Genomic DNA, 19,027 nt, shown 5'->3' with positions numbered 1-19,027 from the left:
AAAATTCAGGCTCAATGCCTCACACCTGGGAATGCTCCAAACTTGGTACTGAGTGAAATGGGGTCTCCCGGGGATGCCGGCCAGGTGCTGAATGGACATTCTTAATTTCATTCAATCATTACAACCACCCATGGGGTAATTTTTTTTCTCCACATTACAGATGAGAAAATGGGGCCTCAGAGGGGAATGCCAAGGAAATTGTCCAAGGCCAGGAGGAAAGTGAAGATTCCAGGGCACGTCTGTGGGCTCGGAGCCCAGGCCCTCCCACTGCCTCTGAACACTGTTCCTGAAATGAGAAGTCCACGCCTGGGGAATCCCACAGGGAGGTCTCAGGCAAGCCACTGGCTGCCCCGGGCCCAGATTGCTGGAGCGACTTGAGCTTGTTTGCTGCAGTTTGATTCCCTGAAAACTAATTTACTAAAGGGACAATTCACAAAATGGCAGTTTGCCACATTTGCCAAATAATTGACTTATCAAAAATACATGCTTTAAGGAATACACTTCTTAACTATGTTAACTGACCATAGAGAAATGGGCAAAACCACAATATTGCTTTCAAAAGAAATAGAAAGAAGTCCCCTCCCCTGGTGACTGTGCAGCCCGGGTCTCCAGGACACATTGCTGTGTCCAGCCTGAATTCCCCCTGCTGCAGGCCCAGCGCCACTGAGGACTGAGTCCCTCTTCTACCCCAGCTCTGCTACCGCCTCATCATGTGACCCCTCTGAGCCTCTGTTTCCCCATCTGTAAATGCTGTGCTCCTCCTCTCTGGTCCTGTGGATAGAGGGAACAATTAGAACCAAATGAAAAAGTATATTCTGACTGGGCGCTGTGGCTCGTGCCTGTACTCCCAGCACTTTGGGAGGCTGAGGTGGGCAGATCACTTGAGGTCAGGAGTTCGAGACCAGCCTGGCCAACATGGCGAAACCCCGTCTCTACTCAAAATGCAAAATTAGCCAGGCATGGTGGTGAGCACCTGTAATCCCAGCTACTCAGGAGGCTGAGGCAGGGGAATTGCTTGAACCCAGGAGGCGGAGTTTGCAGAGAGCCGAGATTGTGCCACTGCATTCCAGCCTGGGCAACACAGCAAGACTCTGTCTCAAAAAAAGAAAGAAAAAGTATACTCTAAAAAACAATTTCATAAGCTGTAAAGTGCAGTGCACATAGAAAGTGACCCAGTAAATAAAAGGTCCAGTCGATTGAGGGGTCCACCTACTAGCTGGAGCTGCCACTGTTACCACCTTAGAGAATGATGCGTCTGGTGTTCGATTTGCAGCCACATGAGGGCAATAGTGACCACGTGTTGAGTTTGGTCTTCCCCTCCAGCCTTTGAATTCCACCCAGGACTAAACAGGGCAGGCAGAAAAGAGGTGAAAAATGTCTAAAAATGCTATAGATTGCACCTGCATGACCCTTACTAGGTACAGAGCACTTTGCTCCCAGGTGCAAGGTAATAGGCCCAGAACAAGATATGGGACAAGAACTGGGGTGAGAAAGAACTTTGTTCTAACACTATATGGTCACTAATTAGACAAAAGCACACTTGCTCTTTTTTTAAAAGAAATAATTTGTAATTATTAACAACAGTAATAATAGTTCACGTTGATCAAATGCCTGCTCCTTGCCTTGGTGCAGACTCCAGGTCCATAGCCACCCTCTGAAGTGAACGTGGTTACCCCGTTTTTCCAGGTGAGAAAACTGAGGCTCAGAGAGAGGAATTGTGTGCCTAAGGTCATATGACTGGGATGTGCTGACTCATGTCTGCCTGTTCCAAAGGGCTGGCTCTTCCCTCTAAGCTACTGTGCACCTGAGTGTGCCTGGCCCGTGTTGACACCTTTATATGCATCATCTCATTTACCTTCCTGTGATAACCTATGGAATAGGTATCAGTAGCCTTTTTTGACAGATGAGGAAGCTAAGGCTCAGAGATGTTAAGACTCTTCCCCAAAGTCACACAGCAAGGGAAGTGGCCAGGCTAGGATTAGGCCTATGCAGGCTGGACCACCCATAGAATTCAGGGTCTTTACACCTCAACCCTCTGTGTCCCCCCCCCCCCACCCATGGGGATCTAGCCTGCAAGCCCTTGTCACTGTCACCGCACTCCCAAGCAGGGGTTGTAGGGAGAGCACCCCACCCCAGCACTGAGCATCTTCCCTTCCAATCCAGTTTCTCAAACAACAAGATAGAGAATGAGGCTGAAGGCAATGGGAACTGCCCACCTTACATACCTTGGGGATCAGGGCTCCCAGTGTGGCTGTGGTAAGCGGAGGAAGCTCTTCAAACTACAGGACAAGAAGAAGGGCCATGTGAGTCTTGGAGGCTATCGGTACAGACAGAAATTGCTAATACAGTGATTAAACTCCTACTTGCTTCACGACAGCCAGCAGGGCATTTTCTCTCCCTTAAAGACCCTTGGGGAGGTCCTGCCTATCCAGCCATCATCGCCATACATAGATCATGGTAGCTGGTTTGTGATTAAGTGGCCTGGGCTGACTTAAGCTAACCAAGGAGTGTCTCAAAGAACAGCAGGCAAAACCTGAATATTTCTCCTCTAAAAATGTTACTCTTGGACGAGAACGGTGGCTCATGCCTGTAATCCCAGCACTTTGGGAGGCCAAGGCGGGTGGATCACTTGAGGTCAGGAGTTCGAGACCAGCCTGGCCAACATGATGAAAACCCCACCTCTACTAAAAATACAAAAGTTAGCCGGGTGTGATGGCACATGCCTGTAATCCCAGCTACTGGGAGGCTGAGGCAGGAGAATTGCTTGAACCCAGGAGATTGCAGTGAGCCGACATTGCGACACTGCACTACAGCCTGGGTGACAGAGCAAGCCTCTGTCTCAAAAAAAAAAATGTTATTCCTTATTAAAACAAGGAGAGCAGCATCAAGTCTATTTGCATAACTCAGTGTCCACTGAATTCATGACCTCTGCCACATCCTTGAACTACTTGTACTATTATTTACTTAGCATTCTTTAAGTTAGCTTACTTCTTAAGACCTCAAATACTCAAAATGGAAAGCCAGTACACTTGACACAAAGAGAGGGCCACTGTAAAACCAAATACAATAAAAACAAAACAATGCCATTACCTTCTGCATGGATATCATTGTCTGTGGAGAGCTTTGGGCATGAGCTCTGTTGTCTCTTAGTTAAAAAGGGGACAATGACAAGTGCAAGAGAGGGCTAACTACATATGGACACGAAGTGGAGACTTTTCTCTTAATGGAAGCAAATGTTGGCATCATTTGTATGATGGTTTTGTGGAGAATGTCTTCTTAGGAGATACACAGTGAAGTTTATGGAATGAAATGTCATGATGTCTCCGAAAACTCAAATTGCTCAACAACAGATAGGATAGATGGGTAGACAGACAGGCAGGCAGACAGAGAGAAAGACAGACAGATAGATTGATAATGGGTGAGTGGATGGATGGATATATAAATGGATGGATGGATTGGTGGATGGATGGATGGATAGATGAATGGATGGAGGAATGAATAAATGGGTGGATAGATGGGCGGATGGTTGGGTGGATGGATAGATAAATGGATAGATGGATAGGTGGATAGATTAGTGGATATGGATGAATGGGTTGATGGGTAAATGGGTGGGTGGGTGAGTGGACATGTAGATGGATGGATAGATGGATGGGTTGATGGATGGATGGGTGGGTTGATGAGTAGATGGATGGATGGGTTGATGGTGGATGGGTGGGTGGATGAGTGGATAGGTGGATGGATGGATAGATGGATGAGTTGATGGATAGATGGGTGGATTGATGAGTAGATGGATGGATGAGTTGATGAGTAAATGGGTGGGTGGTTGAGTGGATAGGTGGATGGATGGATAGATGGATGGGTTGATGGATGGATGGGTGGGTTGATGAGTGGATGGATGAATGGATTGATGGTGGATGGGTGGGTGAGTGCGTGGATAGGTGGATGGATGGATAAACAGATTGATGGATAGATGGATGAATTGGTGGATGAATGGGTGAGTGGTTTGATTGGTGGATGGGTGGATGGGTGGGTGGGTGGATGGATGGATAGATAGATGGAGGGATTGGTGGATACGTAGATGGATATATGAATGAATGGAAGGGTGGGTGGAAGGATAAATAGATGGAAGTATGGGTGGATGAATGGGCAGGTGGATAGGTGGGTTGATGGATGGAGGAGTGGGTTGGTAGGAGGGTGAGCGGACACATAGGTAGATATGAAGCAACTGTGGCAAAATTTTAACTAGTGGATCTAAGTGAAGGATATATGTCCATCAGTTGTAGCATTTTGCAACTTTTCTGAAGGCTTGAAAGTCTTTGAAAGAAAAGGTTTGGAAAGAAAATGACTCTAGAGCATGCCTAAGGGTGGTATTTTGTTATGTATCATTTTGTTACTTGTGTATTAGTGTTTACCAAATGAAAACATTCTAAATATTTATATTGAGGTACATATATGTGAATATATATTATGCTTTTAAAAAACAATTGAAATAAAATTAAATAAAATTGAATAGGGAGCAACTTTCTCATCGTGAGATTTGGTCAGTGGACCACCTGAAATCCTCTCAAGCCCCACACTTTGGCCAGCGCTGACATAACGGATGCACACCCACGAGCTGGAGGTGAGTCAAGGGGTGGACCATCTACAGTTCTCACTTCACAGCAAATTCCCCAAGTGTGGGGACTGAGAAGGGTCACTGGCAGCTGTGTGCTGCCCCCCACCTCCCCCCGGCGGGGCTGTGACTCACCATGCCATTGGTGACGTCCAGGTCTAGAGCGCGTTGCTTCTGCAGCAGAGTCAGCACTGAGCCCAGGAAGTCGGCAGACATGGCCAGCTGGGACTTGGTGTTGTCACCCATGGGAGGCAGCTTTGGCATAGGCTTGGGAGACACAGCTGGCCACCCCAGTGGGTAGTCGATGAGCCCTCCTCCAGCTTCCCCAACCAGCGTCTGGGGGAGAAGAGAAGAAAGGGGTCATGCGGAGGGAGAAGATGGAAAGAAGGGAACTGGAGGCTGGAGTGAGGCCCTGAATCTGCCTCCAGGAAGACATTTTTGGTTAAACCCACTGAGTCTGAGTGACTCTTTGATGTATGGTCCCAACTCTCCTCCAGTTTATGATGCAATGGAACATTTTGCAGTTCCTGTTTCATGGTCACTTACAATTACAGCCACGGTATGACAGATCCTCTCCAAACTCAGCCCTGCAGTGATAAACTAGCATGTGTATGCATCTGCACAATGTGTATCTACCCTCCAAAGACCAGACTCCTCTCCACAGCCTATAAGGTGCTGGGTGATCCGCTCCATGAGACCTCTCCAGTCTCCAAGCCACTCTGCCTCTCACCTTCTTTCTGTACAGCTACCAGGGCCTTGTCAGTCTCCCCGCAGCACCACCACCCCAACCATGGGGCCTTCCCACAGGATATTCCCTTCCCCACATTCTTCTCTTGTTAAGTTCCACTCATCTGGCAGCTCTCAGTCGAAATGTCACCTCCTCCAGGAAGCCCTCCTTGACCTCCCTGGGTGGATCACATATCCCCTGCTTTAAGCTCTGATGGCCTCGGATTCTTGATCACCATGCTCATGATTTAGAACTGTATATTTGTTTGAGTGATTTTTTTTTATGGTCTGTCCTCTCCAAAACATTCTAATCTCCATCAGGGCAGATAATTTGTCTTGTTCATCACTGTACCTCCAGCACTCAGCCCAGAGGCTGGCATACAATGGGTGACCAATGAATCTCTCTTGAACGGATGTATGTTTATGAATATATTAGGTGTGCATGCACAGGGGCTGGAAATATATATGCATACACAGGTGCGCGGATGTGCACCTGCATCTCTGTATCTGCTGGAGCAAGTATGGAGGCGTCTGTGTTCATGAAGCCTAGGGAAAGTACATATGTGTGTGTGCCCCATACAAAATTAGGGGCCGGATGCAGGCCAGTGCTGGAGAAGCCAGCTCATACCAGCTCACAAGGTCAGATTTCACACATCTCTTCCCGACTCTGCATTCACTGACATCACGTTAGTAACTTGAAGCTGTCCATGGTGGGAGTTTTGAAACCATGGAAACTGGCCAATGCTACAAATCAGGAGTTTTTTATAAAATCATGGAGAGCTGATGGTTAAATGCTTACTAGCATACCTCTGGCACATTTATTCCTCCAGCACACCCAGTCCCACAGCAGCAGCTCTTTTAGCACCTAGTAGTTTGATTACCTGGGTTCGGATCCCAGGTCCACATTTATTAGCTGTGTGACTTTGGGCAAGTGATTTAACCTCTCTGTGCCTCAGTTTCCTCAATAAGAAGTGCCTCCCTCATAGGGTTGCTGTGAGGATAGGCTGAGTTAATCGTCACAAAGCATGCAGAACGTGCCTGGCACACAGTAAGCATTTGGAATGCTGGCTATGATTATGTTTTCTAACACAGCTCTGAGAAGGCCTTCTTCTAATCAGAAAGGGTCCTATCAAGTGTTGCTTCCCAGGCATTCAGCAGAAGCCCTGGGAGGTCCTCGCTGATACTCCTGCCTTTGGGAGGAGGGCCACCACACCTTGCCCTGAACCCCAGACACTCACGTTGAGGTCCAGCTCCAGGAATTCCCCGGTCACAAGCGGGAGGCTGGAGAAGGTGTATTGGACGCTTCCCAATATCCCCAGAGGAATCAGAGCTGCGGGCAAAGGAGAGGGTCACGGGGAGGTCCCCTCACCATCCAGACGCCTTCCCTCTTTGTACACTGGGGCTGGGGGTGGACAAGTTAGGCCCAGGCTCCAGCTCCAGACACCATGAAAAGAGCAAAAGTTCTGGGTTTAAATCCCAGCTCTGCCTCTTCCTTGCTGTGTGAACCCAAGCAAGTCATTGCACTTCCTTGAAACTCAGTTGCCTCCTCTGTAAAATGGGTTTACTGTAACCTCTGGGACTATGTTGGCGGGGGTGGGGAGGATGCAATGATATCCTGGATGTTGATAAGCTTTGTAAACTCTGAAGTGCTGTGCACCAGGGAAGGAATTTAGGGTTCCACAATGCAGTGCTTAGTTGAATCTGTCATTTCCTTGACTGTGTAATGAACAGTTCCAGCTTCTGGGCTCTTCCCTCCTCATCTCTGGCCACAAAGGGAAGGAGATTTTCCTGTCTTGGAAAGCCATTCTCAGACTGCCTAAAGTCCCAGAGAAACGGGAGCACTATCAGAGAGGGCTGCCCTGTGTGGCTGTGGAGGCTGTGCACTGCACAACTCGAGGCACTGCTGTTCCACTATAATCCGTGTGAAAGGAGGTCCCTGGAACGGTGCACTGCACAAATGGCACAGCCATACAGGGCGGGCTTGCTTTCAGGAATGTTCACTCAGAAATCCAGGGTCCGAGATGGTGGTGGAGCCTGATTCTGAGGCCCTGGTCAGTCTCCACAGTGTGTCGCCTGCTAGTCACTCTCCAACCCCTCTGTGAACTGAGAGATTTGAGAGATGAGAAAAGTGGGAAGAGTCTCTCCAAGTTCACACAGCGGCCGGGGCAGAGCTGGGGCTCAAACCCAGCTTCCTGACTCCCAGGACAGAGCCATTACCTCCCAGACCCTGGCGGAAGCTCCTCTCTCTGGTACTCAGGGGGGTGTTTGGGAGCAAGAGTGAAAGCCAGGTGGCACCTCCCTTGTGGCATTAGCCACATGTCACTTCCAGGGCCTAACTAAGGGCAGGTCTGTGGCTCCCACCATGTTGAGCCCTCCTCCCAGAAAGGACCCGGTCCTTAGTGCCTTCCCCAGGGCTGCACCCAGAGCAGGCACTTGTAGATGTTGGCCAGTGAAGCAAAGCAGGAAGGACTTACAATCCACGAGGCCCAGCTGGTCGTTGACAAGACCCAGTACCACGTCCACGATGGGGCAGAGCTGCAGGGGAGAAACGGCACAAAGCCTTGGTGACGTTGCAGGGAGTCAGAGCAAGGGAGTCAGGGACGCAAGAGTTAACGATAGCTAAAATTTACCGACTGCTTGCTCTGTGCCAGGCACTGTCCTCGCCACAGCCCTGTGGGGAAGGCTGTCTCTAATTCCCACTTACAGATGGGAAAATTGAGGTTCAGAAAGGTGACGCAACGTGTCACCCAGTTAGGAAGTGCCCAAGCCGGGATTCAAACCTGTAACTATGCAATTCTCAAGCTCCCTCTCCTTAACCCTTCACTAATCTGTCCCTTCGTATTCCTCAGGGTCCTTCCCAGACCCTCCAAAAATATGCCCCAGGCCCTGGCTCTCTCTGTCCCTCTGGGTTACCTGCAGGCCACCAGGAATGGAGGCTGGACTATGGCCCCTTGGTCTAGGAGAAGCCTGTGCCCCTTGCTCCCATCCTGGGACAGCTTCTTACCAAGTCAGGGAGGACGCCGGCCAGGACTCGGTTCACTAAATTGTCCACGAGGTTGGGGAGAAGCCTAAGGAGACAGGAGCGGGAGGAGGTCAAGGCTCGCAGCCATGCAGGCCTCACCAAGGCTGTTCATCCTGCGGGTCACTAGTCCAGGCTCTGAACAGTGGGAACCTCGGAGTGCTGGAAAATTGTTCTGAAAGCTGGGAGGACAGAGTACATTCACCTTGGACTGACTAGACAGGCCACCCAGGCAAATTGTTGGACTTTTCATGAATTCATGCATTCACTCATTCGATAAACGAAGTTTCTGGAGCTTTACAATGGGTCAGAACCAGGCTGTAATGTTGCTGATTTTCAATTGCAAAAGTCAGTCCCACCTGCTGATCTGACCTTCACATGGGCCATTTGCTGCAACCTTATATTGTCCTCGCCAAGCGAAAACGAATGTGTTTATTTATGTAAGCACCTAACTCGGTATCTAGTACATAGTAGGTGCTCAATAAATGTTTATGGAGGGAAGGGAAGGAGAAATACTGGCCAGTAAAATGCGCTCATGTGGTCCACAAGAGAGGATGGATAGTTGGTGTTAAAACAATTGGGAGAGGTGATCCATTTTACAGACAAGGAGGCCGAGGTCCACAGAAGTAACCCACACAGCTCTTCTTTTTTTTTTTTTTTTTTTTTGAGACAGAGTCTCAGTTTGTTGCCCAGGCTGGAGTGTAGTGGTAGAATCTCCGCTCACTGCAGCCTTGAACTCCTGGGCTCAAGAAATCCTCCTGCCTCAGCCTCCTGAGTATCTGGGATTACAGGTGCACACAACTGCACCCAGCTCTTAACTAACCCTCCCAAGCTGTAGTTAAGGAGGAAAATCGATGATAGACAAGACATATAGATGGACAGACAGATTTTTGGTCTAAAAATTTGTTTCCAGGGGCTTGTAGTGATAAGGAGATGAAGGAAGCATGACCATCCTACACCAAAGTGTCCCTGACAGCTGAACCTCTTGAGAACTGCTTTCCGTCTCTCGCCTCCGAACACCGCCTGGGTCCCCCCTTCTGAGGTTGTGGCTGATTGTTCAGTGCTGCACCAATTCAGCAAAGCGAAGAATTTCTTGAGATAAAGCCCTAATTAGAATGTTTCTCCCAAAGCTAATTATGCATTTCTCCCTTTTAAGTGGATTCACCTTGAGGGGCTTATCCTGGTTCCACCTCTCCTTAGATGATAAGGGCCTTAAGAATATATATGTGTGTGTATGCATGCGTGCTTTCGTGTGTGTGTGTGTGTGTGTGTGTGTGTGTGTGTGTTGAGGGGATAGTTGGACTTTGCTTTATGTACATTCAGGGCACAAACCCTTCCTCTTCTGGGAAATTATCCAACAGGTTCATCAACCCTCCTGCAAAATGACATATATAAAAGGTTAATCATTGTGACCTTACTTGTCAGGGCACAAGATTAGGCAAATTATATCCATCAATAGAGGACCGGCCAAATAAGCAATGGAATATTACGCAGCTGTAAAAAGTTAAACAAGGAAGCTCTCAATGTTTGGATGCAGAAAATTCTTCCAATAGGGAAAATGAAAAAAAGCCAAGTGTAAAACAGTGTTTATAGTATGTGCCCCTTTGCATAAAAGGAGGGGGGAGATGAGACTCTATGTTCATATTTGTTTCACGTGTACAAAGAAACTGGAAGGAGAATTGAGAGATGAATAACCGGTGAGCTTGGTGGGAGGGAGGCAGAGGGAGGCGGGATAGGAGGAAGCCCTGTACTCTGTGCCTTTTTGTCACTTTATGTTTGTGAACCATGTATTACCAAGTATATACTTCCTAGTGAAAATGTGAATTTAAAAATCTGTGAGGTTTCCATGGGTTTCCCTCACCCTCCTCTCCTTGCCTGGGCCCTGGGAACTGATTTTCTTTGCCTTCACTCTCTCTGAAGCAGAAGTAAAGCCTCCGAGAAGCCCACAGGAATCAGAAGGTTTGGGGTTCAAGTTGCACAATGAGTTTGAAGGGCTGGGGGGACTGGGCCAGAAGATGGATAATAATGGAGAGGAAGAAGCGGGGTCGGAGGCCTTCAAGAGAGAAGCCAAAGAAGAGGGCAGGGAGTGAAGAGAAAGAGACTCCACTCTGAGTGTGTCCTCATCCAGGACCACCACCTGTACTGCTGGCCAGTACACGGACACTTGACACCACTTTGCCAGAGGGTGGAGACTTGGACATTTTGTAAGGAGCATGTCATAGGAAAACTCTCATCCCCTCACCAGGGTTGAATTCGGCAGAACTAAGCGGGAAATGCTCCTGCAATCTGGGGCACCAATGCACACACAACCCCTGTTGGACATATGTTCATCAGCTCTCAAGATGTCCCAGTTGATGCACTGTTTTCCATTCCTTATCTCAATTCCCGAAGGAAAAAGGATTACCCCATTTCACAGATGAAGAAACTGGAGCTCAGAGAGGGCAACAGAACTACCCAAAATCACACAGCAAGGAACCGTGGAACTGAGATATGAGTCTCGGGCATGCTCCTGACCATTCAGATCGAAGCCTTTTCAAAGCTGGAAAGAATGTGTGTCACAATGACATATTTTCCAGGCTGGTCGAAGGCCCCATCCTGGGTTTGGTGGTGCAGCCCATGAATTCCCATCAGGCATGTACCAGGTCAGGAACAGAGGTGACAGTGCAGCTGGCTCAGCGTGAGTACTCACCACCCCACAGCATCCTCATCCTGCCCACCTCAGTGCCTGTGGGTAAGTGAATGGCATGTTGTGTGCCAAAGACAGACCACTCCAGCAACCCCCAAGGCACTCCACTGCTCGCTGGCACTCACCCTCGCAGCAGCTTGACTTTGATGCCCCCTAGGAGGGTGTCACATCGCTCAATGACCAGCCGAGGATAACCCGTGCGTTCCATGGTCAACTGGACCTTGGCTGTGATGTTCACTTCCACTGCGATGTCCAGGAAGCCAATGAGACTGGAGGAGGCCAAGGGGCCAGGGAGACCATGAGTCAACCCCCAGCCACCAGGAGCCCTCCCTTACCCAGGCCTGTCCTTGCTGCTCCTGCTGTCTGTTATGAAACTTGTTCATCTCTAAGGAACCCGAACCAGAAGTCTTCCCTGGTCCCTCAAGTCACATGTGAACAAGTTTATCTCCCCATCAGCCCATGAGCTTCAAAGCCTGGGAACGGGGCTCAGCACACACTCTGGTTTCCAAGGTGACCCCCAATCGCCTAGCTTGGTGAACACGACCTCATCCCACACGGATAAGTCCACGCAGAAGCCCACCCTCTGAGGTCCTCTAGTCAGCACCTCGTGCATGGAAGGCCCTATTCCAGGAGGCATTTTGCTTGTCTTTCCCCACTTACAGCCACGGTCACCTGGAAAAGGGGGTGACCTCATTATCGCATTGCCAGTGAAGACACTGAGGTGACATTGGGGAACTGGCCCAAGGTCACACAGCTTATGGGAGAGTCAGGACTTGAACCCAAGCTATCATCTGACTCCAGCCTCCCAGATTCACTTATTTATTTAGTTATTTTGAGATGGAATTTCCCTCTTCTTGCCCAGGCTGGAGTGTAACGGCGAGGTCTCGGCTCACTGCAACCTTCACCTCCTGGGTTCAAGCAATTCTCCTGCTCTAGCCTTCCAAGTAGCTGCAACTACAGGGCACCTGCCACCACGCCCGTCCCATTTTTGTATTTTTAGTACAGACGGGGTTTCACCATGTTGGCCAGGCTGGTCTCGAACTCCTGACCTTAGGTGATCCGCCTGCCTCAGCTTCCCAAAGTGCTGGGATGACAGGCGTAAGCCACCACGCCTGGCCCAGCCTCCCAGATCTTAACCACTGCGCTAGGCTGTTTTCACAGCTGACAGACGGCCTCTGGTCCAAGTCTGTGGGCATGCGCTGGCAAAAGTTTAGGTCTTCCTAGCCTCTGTGTTATGGATACAGAGGCTGGGCCATAGGGTGGTGGGGACCCCTCCAGGGCCAAGGGCACACACCTCTTCCCGTTGATGGCCACACAGGTGTACAAACTCAGGTAGACACCCACGCCGGGCAGCAGCCGCACAGACACTTGAGGGAGGGTCAGCTCCACGATACGCAGCCTGCTCGGGACACAGAGCGGTGGGAAGAACGCCACCCCAACTACCACCCGCTCACCCGAGCACCCTCCCCTACACCCCTTTTCTCTGCTCCCCAACTGTTCCTCCTGACTCTAAAGTCTAGACACCCCGCAGTTCAAGGATAGAATGTGGAAAACAGAAAAATTAAGGCAAAAACGCCACGACCCGTAATCCCAATGCCCAGAGGCCCGCTGTGTGCATTCCATGTATTTCCTTTGAATCGTTTCTTCATGTCAGGATGCCATTCCCTCCCTCTGCTCATCCCTGCCCCTCTTGCCTGGTTCCCTCCGATACATGTAAGTTCCTCTTGCTTAATTCCCTCCTATACATTTTTTCAGATTTCAACTTAAGGTCCTCTTCCTCCAGGAAGCCTCCCTTGACCTCCCTAGGTAGGTGAGCTGCCCTGTTATTGAGATTCTTATTTCTCCATGAACTTCTTGCCACTGTCGAAACTGTATGTTTATTTTTAGGGTTCTTATCAATGCCCACATACCCCATCAGCCTGCAAGCTCCATGGAGACAGAGAATGTGTCTTTTCTTGGCTTACCATTGGGTCACGTCCCCAGTGCCAACACAGTACCCTGCACATAGTAGGAGCTCTGAATAGTTGTTAAATTAAATATTGACTATGAGGAGCAGGCTGAGCATAACAGAACTTATGATATATATGTATAGTTTTAAAATCCTCTGGATCTTTTCCACTACACTGTATTACTATGACCATTCTATAGATGAGGAAACTGAGACTCAGAGAGATGATACCAATGGCCCAAAGTGACACACAAACATGAAAAGTTGAACTGGGTCAAACTTAGGACTGTTTCATGCCAAGACCCAAACCATGCAACTTGGGGCTCTTAAGACGTCCAGTCCTGAGGCCAAGCCCTGAAGCGTGTGGGGCTCTGAAGACCTTCCCTCCCACAACTCCAGCTTCAGGGAGTGATCATCCCCGTTTGGAGGTGCACGGGGGCTTTCTGGAGAGAACCTGTCCCCTCCTTACCCTGTGATGCCTTGCACGGTGCTGAGGATGCCACCCTCGCCGAGCACGCCCAGGACACCCCCTCCTCCAAGAAGTCCTCCGTCACCAAGGAGACCGCCTCCACCGAGCAGGCCACCTTGGCCTACCAGGATGCCATCGGCTGCCAGCATGCCTCCAGTGCCCAGCAAACCACCTGGGCCCAGCGCCCCAGTGGCAACTCCAGGTGGGATTTCTCCAGGCCGCAGCTCTCGCCGGTGAAGCCTGCCCACAGGTGCCGCCCGCTCAGCTGACCTGTATCGCCTGAGGCCCCTGTGGCTGCCATATGCATTCTCGGCACTGCGATAGCCGCTGTTTTGGAGGTCCCTGATGCTTTCGTCGGTCTCAGGGATCTCACCATATCGGTATTGGCCCCCCAGCTGAGCAGTGCTGTCTTTGGCCTCAATGTGACCATACGCGTAATAACCACCAAGCTGTTTGCCATTGGTATATACTGGGGGGGGTCCTCGGACAGGGAAGTCATTGTAGGGAATACCACCAACACCTCGGGGTAATTCAGTGCGTCTGTAGTCATTGTAATGGTGTTGGCCACCACCCAGAAGACCACCACCACTGCCACCCAACAGCCCCCCAGTACTGCCACCCAGCAACCCCCCACCACTGCCACCCAGCAGCCCTCCACCACTGCTGCCACTGCCACCCCCTCCACCCCCACCACCAAGCAGGCCCCCCAGGAGACCACCTCCCCCACCACCTCCACTTCCGCTTCCACCAAGCAGACCGCCCAGGAGAGGCCCACCACCATCACCACGAGCTTTACCCAAGGGCACCTCTCTCAGGGCTGAGTGGAGAGTATTGCTTCGCTGCAGGGTGCCCGAAATAGCTGCAGAGAGACAAGGGCATCAGTCCAGGGTTCCTCCCTTCTTTCCACCTCCAGCCCCCAGGCAGCACCTCGCAGTGTTGCTCAGTTCCCTGGGGCCTCACTTTTCCCATCAGGGAAGTGCAGAGGCTGAACAGGAGGACTTCTCCAGGCTGATCTAGCCCTAGCATCCTGGCCAGCTCATTTTCTGCTGGGTTTTGTGTGGTCTCACTTTAACTAGATTTGGACATCAGCCAGCCAGCCCTTCATGGATTTTCTTCATCGCCCTCCCTTCTAAGTGCTCTGCTCTTTACAGCTTTAAAAAATCAACTTCAGGCCAGGCGCAGCGGCTCATACCTGTAATCCCAGCACTTTGAGAGACCGAGGCGGGTGGATCATGAGGTCAGGAGTTCGAGACCAGCCTGGCCAAGATTGTGAAACCCCATCACTACTAAAAATACAAAAATTAGCCAGGTGTGGTGGCGGGCACCTGTAATCCCAGCTACTCGGGAGGCTGAGGCAGGAGAATCACTTGAAGCGGGGAGGCAGAGTTGCAGTGAGCCGAGATCGCACCACTGCGCTCCAGCCTGGGCAACAAGAGTGAAACTCTGTATCTCAAAACAAAACAAAACAAAACAAAAAAAACCCCAACTTTCTTATGTATTATCACAACTGATTCCTGGGAAATAGCCAAGGCCAGAAGTGTCCTCATCTGGTGGATTGAAATATTGAGGCCTGTGAGGTACTCAGAGATCACTTAGATAGGAAACAATCTCATTTTTTTATGCTCGTGATAGCCTGGGATGAGTGTTGAGGGAGAAAGTATGAAAGTATGTCCTCACATACCAGATGACAAAAGCGAGCTCCTAAGAATTGGAAGCAGGAATAATCATAGCTCCCACTTTTGAGGGACTTCTAAGTCCCAGGAGCTGTCCTAAGTTTTCAAAAGGTCATTTCATTTCATTCTCATATCAGCTCTCTGAGATGGAGACCATAATTACACCTATTTTACAGATGAAGAAACTGAGGCTCAGGGAACTCAAGTTACAAACTTAAAGTCATACAGTCAGGATTTGAACCCCACAAAGACTGATCCAGGGCCCTTAATCACTGTTCTCTGTTGCCTCTAAAGAATAAGCATAAAGCCACCAGCATGGTGCTTGGCACATAGTAGGTGCTCAGGAAATGATAGCCAAAAGAAAAAGGGGAAACTAAGGCCCAGAGAGTAGAATTCACCCAGCCACCCGATGTGGACTCTGCCAGGAGGAGGAGGTCCCTGGGTATTTCAGAGTTGGCAGAGCTGCCCTGCTTGCCCTGTGCCAACCCTCACCCCTTCGGGGCTGGACTCACCACTGCTCAGCACATCTTTGGTCACCCTGAGGACTGTGTTTGTCTCTTGGCGGGTGCCACACACAGCCGCCAGAGACAGTGTGGCCACACACCACGCCGTCCACATGCTGGCACTGCTTCCCTGCGGAAGAGAAAGTGCAGATGCGGATGTGGCTAGGCGCCACCATCCTGGCTGGCAGGTGGCACTAGGCAGCCCTAGCCAAGAGTTATCTCAGGACCCTGGGACCCAGAGACAGGGGCAGCCAGCCAAAGTCACACAGTAAGGCATGGTCCAGAATTCCAGATACCACCTTTTGAGTTTTTCAGATGGAAATGAATCTTGTGACATAAAGCAGACCCATTAAACACACTGTTTCAGAGAATGGATGTCTAATTAATTCCCAAGGTGGGATTGACAAATTGAGCATCAGGTAGATGGGTAATGGGGATTCCCACAAAAACACCAAACTGGGAGCAGGTAGGCTCTGAGGAACTCTCTCCAGCATCTACCTATCTATTCGCTCACTCATCTATTCCTCTACTCATTCTTCCCCTTCTTATTTATTCTTTTATCCATTCATACATTCACCCTACTATCTTTCCATCCATCTATTATCCATCTGTCATGCAAACACCCAGCAAGCCATATATCCATCCATCCAACCAACCATCCATCCAACCACCCATCCATCCATCCACCCATCCATTCACTCATCTACTCATTCTCCTCCCTCCATTTAGTCATCTGTCCACCCATCCAACCATCCATCCATCTTCCCATATATCTATCATCCATCTGTCATCCAAACAGCTGGCAGGGCATATATCCTCCCATCCATCCATCCATCCATCCATCCATCCATCCAACCAACTATCCATCCATCCATCCATCCATCCATCCATCCATCCATTCATCTTTCCATCAGTTTATCTACTCATCAACACATTCATCTAGCCGCCCTTCCACCCATCCAGCTCACCGACAAACACTCTTCCCATCTCTTTGGAGGAGTCAGTTCTACACCGTGTGGTTAATATTAACGACTCTGAGTCAGAGATATCTGGGTCCTAATGCTTAGGAAAGAGACTTTACCTTTTTGAACCTCTGCTCCCAAATCACAAACAAGCTGTATCTCACACATAGTAGACACTCAATAAAAAGCAGCTATTGTTACTACTTTGGGACTATTATTTCAGACACCTAAGAAGTGGGTGAGGAATGTTATGAGATTGGTGAGGTAAAACATGCATTTTGGAATGAGCTGCATAGCCTCTGGGAAGCTTCCTTTTGCTCCTTTCATGCCCTCACCCACTTCTCTCACTCCATCAGCCCCAGCTACACACCCACAAGCCTCAGAGAATCAGCACAGGGCATGGCCTCTCATCTGAGCCAAAAAATTGTTGGTTTCAGCCACCTCTGTTTAGGCACCTTCTCCTTTTTTTTCTGTCTTCGTTTCTCTTGGACTTCACAGAGTCCCCAGATTCTTTCCCCACTCCTATCTGTTCCCAGAAGAATATTAGAGGCATTCATTTACACTAGAATATAAAGGACTACTATATGCAAGAATTTTTTTTTTCTGGCTTCCTCACCTCATCCCAACCTCATTTTCTAGAGAGCTGTGTTCAAAAAGGAATCACCCTTTTCAGTTAAAAAGATAGGCACCAATGGAAGGATTTGTGGCATCAGCAAGCAGCTGAGGGGTCTCCAGGAGGTAGCAAGGACCCTCAGTACCCAACATCCCTGGGAAAGACGAGTGCAGCTCTGCTCACGCATGTAATTGGCATGACCCAGGCCTTTCTGTTGATTCCCAAGAGACTCTCCTGACTAGGCCCATGCTACAGACAAGACACCTGAACTTGGAGAGGGGCCATCGTGGTGGATCTTCAGGCTGGGACTCTCTCCTTATTACCTTCCCAGGCCTCTGCCTCCCCTGCCGGACACTGAGTAGAGAAGGGGCACCTCCTTACCCCCAGGAGGTCCCTGCCGCTGAGTCTTGAGAGGTCCCGTTCCCCAGCCCCTCTGCTTTTGGCTGAGTCTGGTCACAGATCAGTCTTATATAGCAGCCTGAGCCTGAGCCCAGACCCCAGAGAGGGAAATACCATGTAATTACAAGAGACCGGAATTCAGATTTGCTCTGCAAATTGGGCATTGAGCCCCAAAACCACAAGGGTTTGTGGTTTGTGGCTAGTTCCAAGACCTGCACTCAGCCCCAGATGGTGTCACATGAGCTGGGTTTTATCAACCCTTGGGCTGAACACATTTCCGGAGACCCCAGCTAGGCCCCAAGCTTGGGGAACTGGAAGCACCCCCAGATGCATCTAGTTTCTAACTCTAAGGCAGGCACTAGCCATTCCAGATGATCTGGGTAGACAGGAGGTGCCCAGGCTGGACTCAGCATCAGGATGACCCAGGTCCAAACCCTGCTCAGCCCCCAACTCACCGTAGGACCTTGGACCAGCCACTTCCCTCCTCTGAGCCTCACATTCTTTCCATCTGGTAAGTGAGTTTAATACCAGCCTCACAGGGCTGATTTTAGGACTAAGGGAGACGAATATGAATCCAACTCCTCAAACTTGGGACTGGTGCACGAATATGCATTTTTTTTTTAATCAGAAAAACATTCCTCACTCATTTCTTAGGGGTCTGAAATAATAGTCCCAAAGTAATAACAATAGCTGCTGTTTATTGAGTGTTTACTACGTATGAGATACAACAAGGTTTTTCCCAACTATTTCCTCATGAAACGTTCACACCTACAGCAAAGTTGAAGGAATTGTACACATGGTTGCCACGTTGTTCCCACCAACGATACCCACCATTTACATTCTTGTCGCATTTGCATCCATCTGTTAGTCCATCTTTTATTTTCTACGCATTTGAAAGTTGCAGACATCAGTACATTACCACTAAACACTTCCCCCTGCATGCCATTCGGATTCTTTCTTTATATCTTTAAATACAGTGAAATGCACAAAACTTAAATGTTCATTTGCTGAGTTTTGACCATTTTTTACGGTCATGCAGCCCACACTCCTATCACAATATAGAACATTTCCACCACCCCAGAATGTTCTGTCTGCGTTTTCCCAGTTGCACCCTCCAAAACCTGCTGGGACACAGCCCAGACCACTTCACTTGGCATCCAAGGCCTTCCATACACACATCCCAGTCTTCTCTTCACACAGAGCTGCTCATTCCTTCCATCCCCTCCTCATCACCCCCTGGCTTCCCTGCCTCTGGGCCTTTGCACATGCAATCTCTGCTGTCTACAAAACCCTCTTCAGATTCTAAGGGTCAAAAGGTCAACAGCTGTAGGAAGCTTCCCCCAGCCCCTACACTTCCTCTGGCCCATCCAGAGACCCCTGGGGCCCGCAGTGAGGTGTTCTTTCTCCAGCGAACCAG

At 49.6% G+C, this 19,027-nt stretch overlaps 1 protein-coding gene across 1 annotated transcript in view; it reads right to left on the bottom strand.

Moving 5' to 3' along the window:
* BPIFB4 (BPI fold containing family B member 4) overlaps positions 1-15,766 on the bottom strand; it is a 30,018-nt gene extending 14,252 nt beyond the window's left edge. Inside the window, 10 exon segments of the mRNA NM_001243263.1 lie at positions 2,226-2,279; positions 4,748-4,948; positions 6,577-6,668; positions 7,813-7,873; positions 8,343-8,406; positions 11,169-11,312; positions 12,338-12,442; positions 13,461-13,980; positions 14,257-14,319; positions 15,646-15,766. Coding sequence (NP_001230192.1) covers positions 2,226-2,279; positions 4,748-4,948; positions 6,577-6,668; positions 7,813-7,873; positions 8,343-8,406; positions 11,169-11,312; positions 12,338-12,442; positions 13,461-13,980; positions 14,257-14,319; positions 15,646-15,751 — 1,410 coding nt within the window. The 5' untranslated portion in view covers positions 15,752-15,766.
* Between the last annotated feature and the right edge of the window lie 3,261 nt (positions 15,767-19,027).

The sequence above is a fragment of the Macaca mulatta genome, chromosome 10 (assembly GCF_049350105.2).
Source record: "Macaca mulatta isolate MMU2019108-1 chromosome 10, T2T-MMU8v2.0, whole genome shotgun sequence".
Taxonomy (NCBI): domain Eukaryota; kingdom Metazoa; phylum Chordata; class Mammalia; order Primates; family Cercopithecidae; genus Macaca; species Macaca mulatta.
This window is presented reverse-complemented; position numbering and strand designations above follow the sequence as displayed.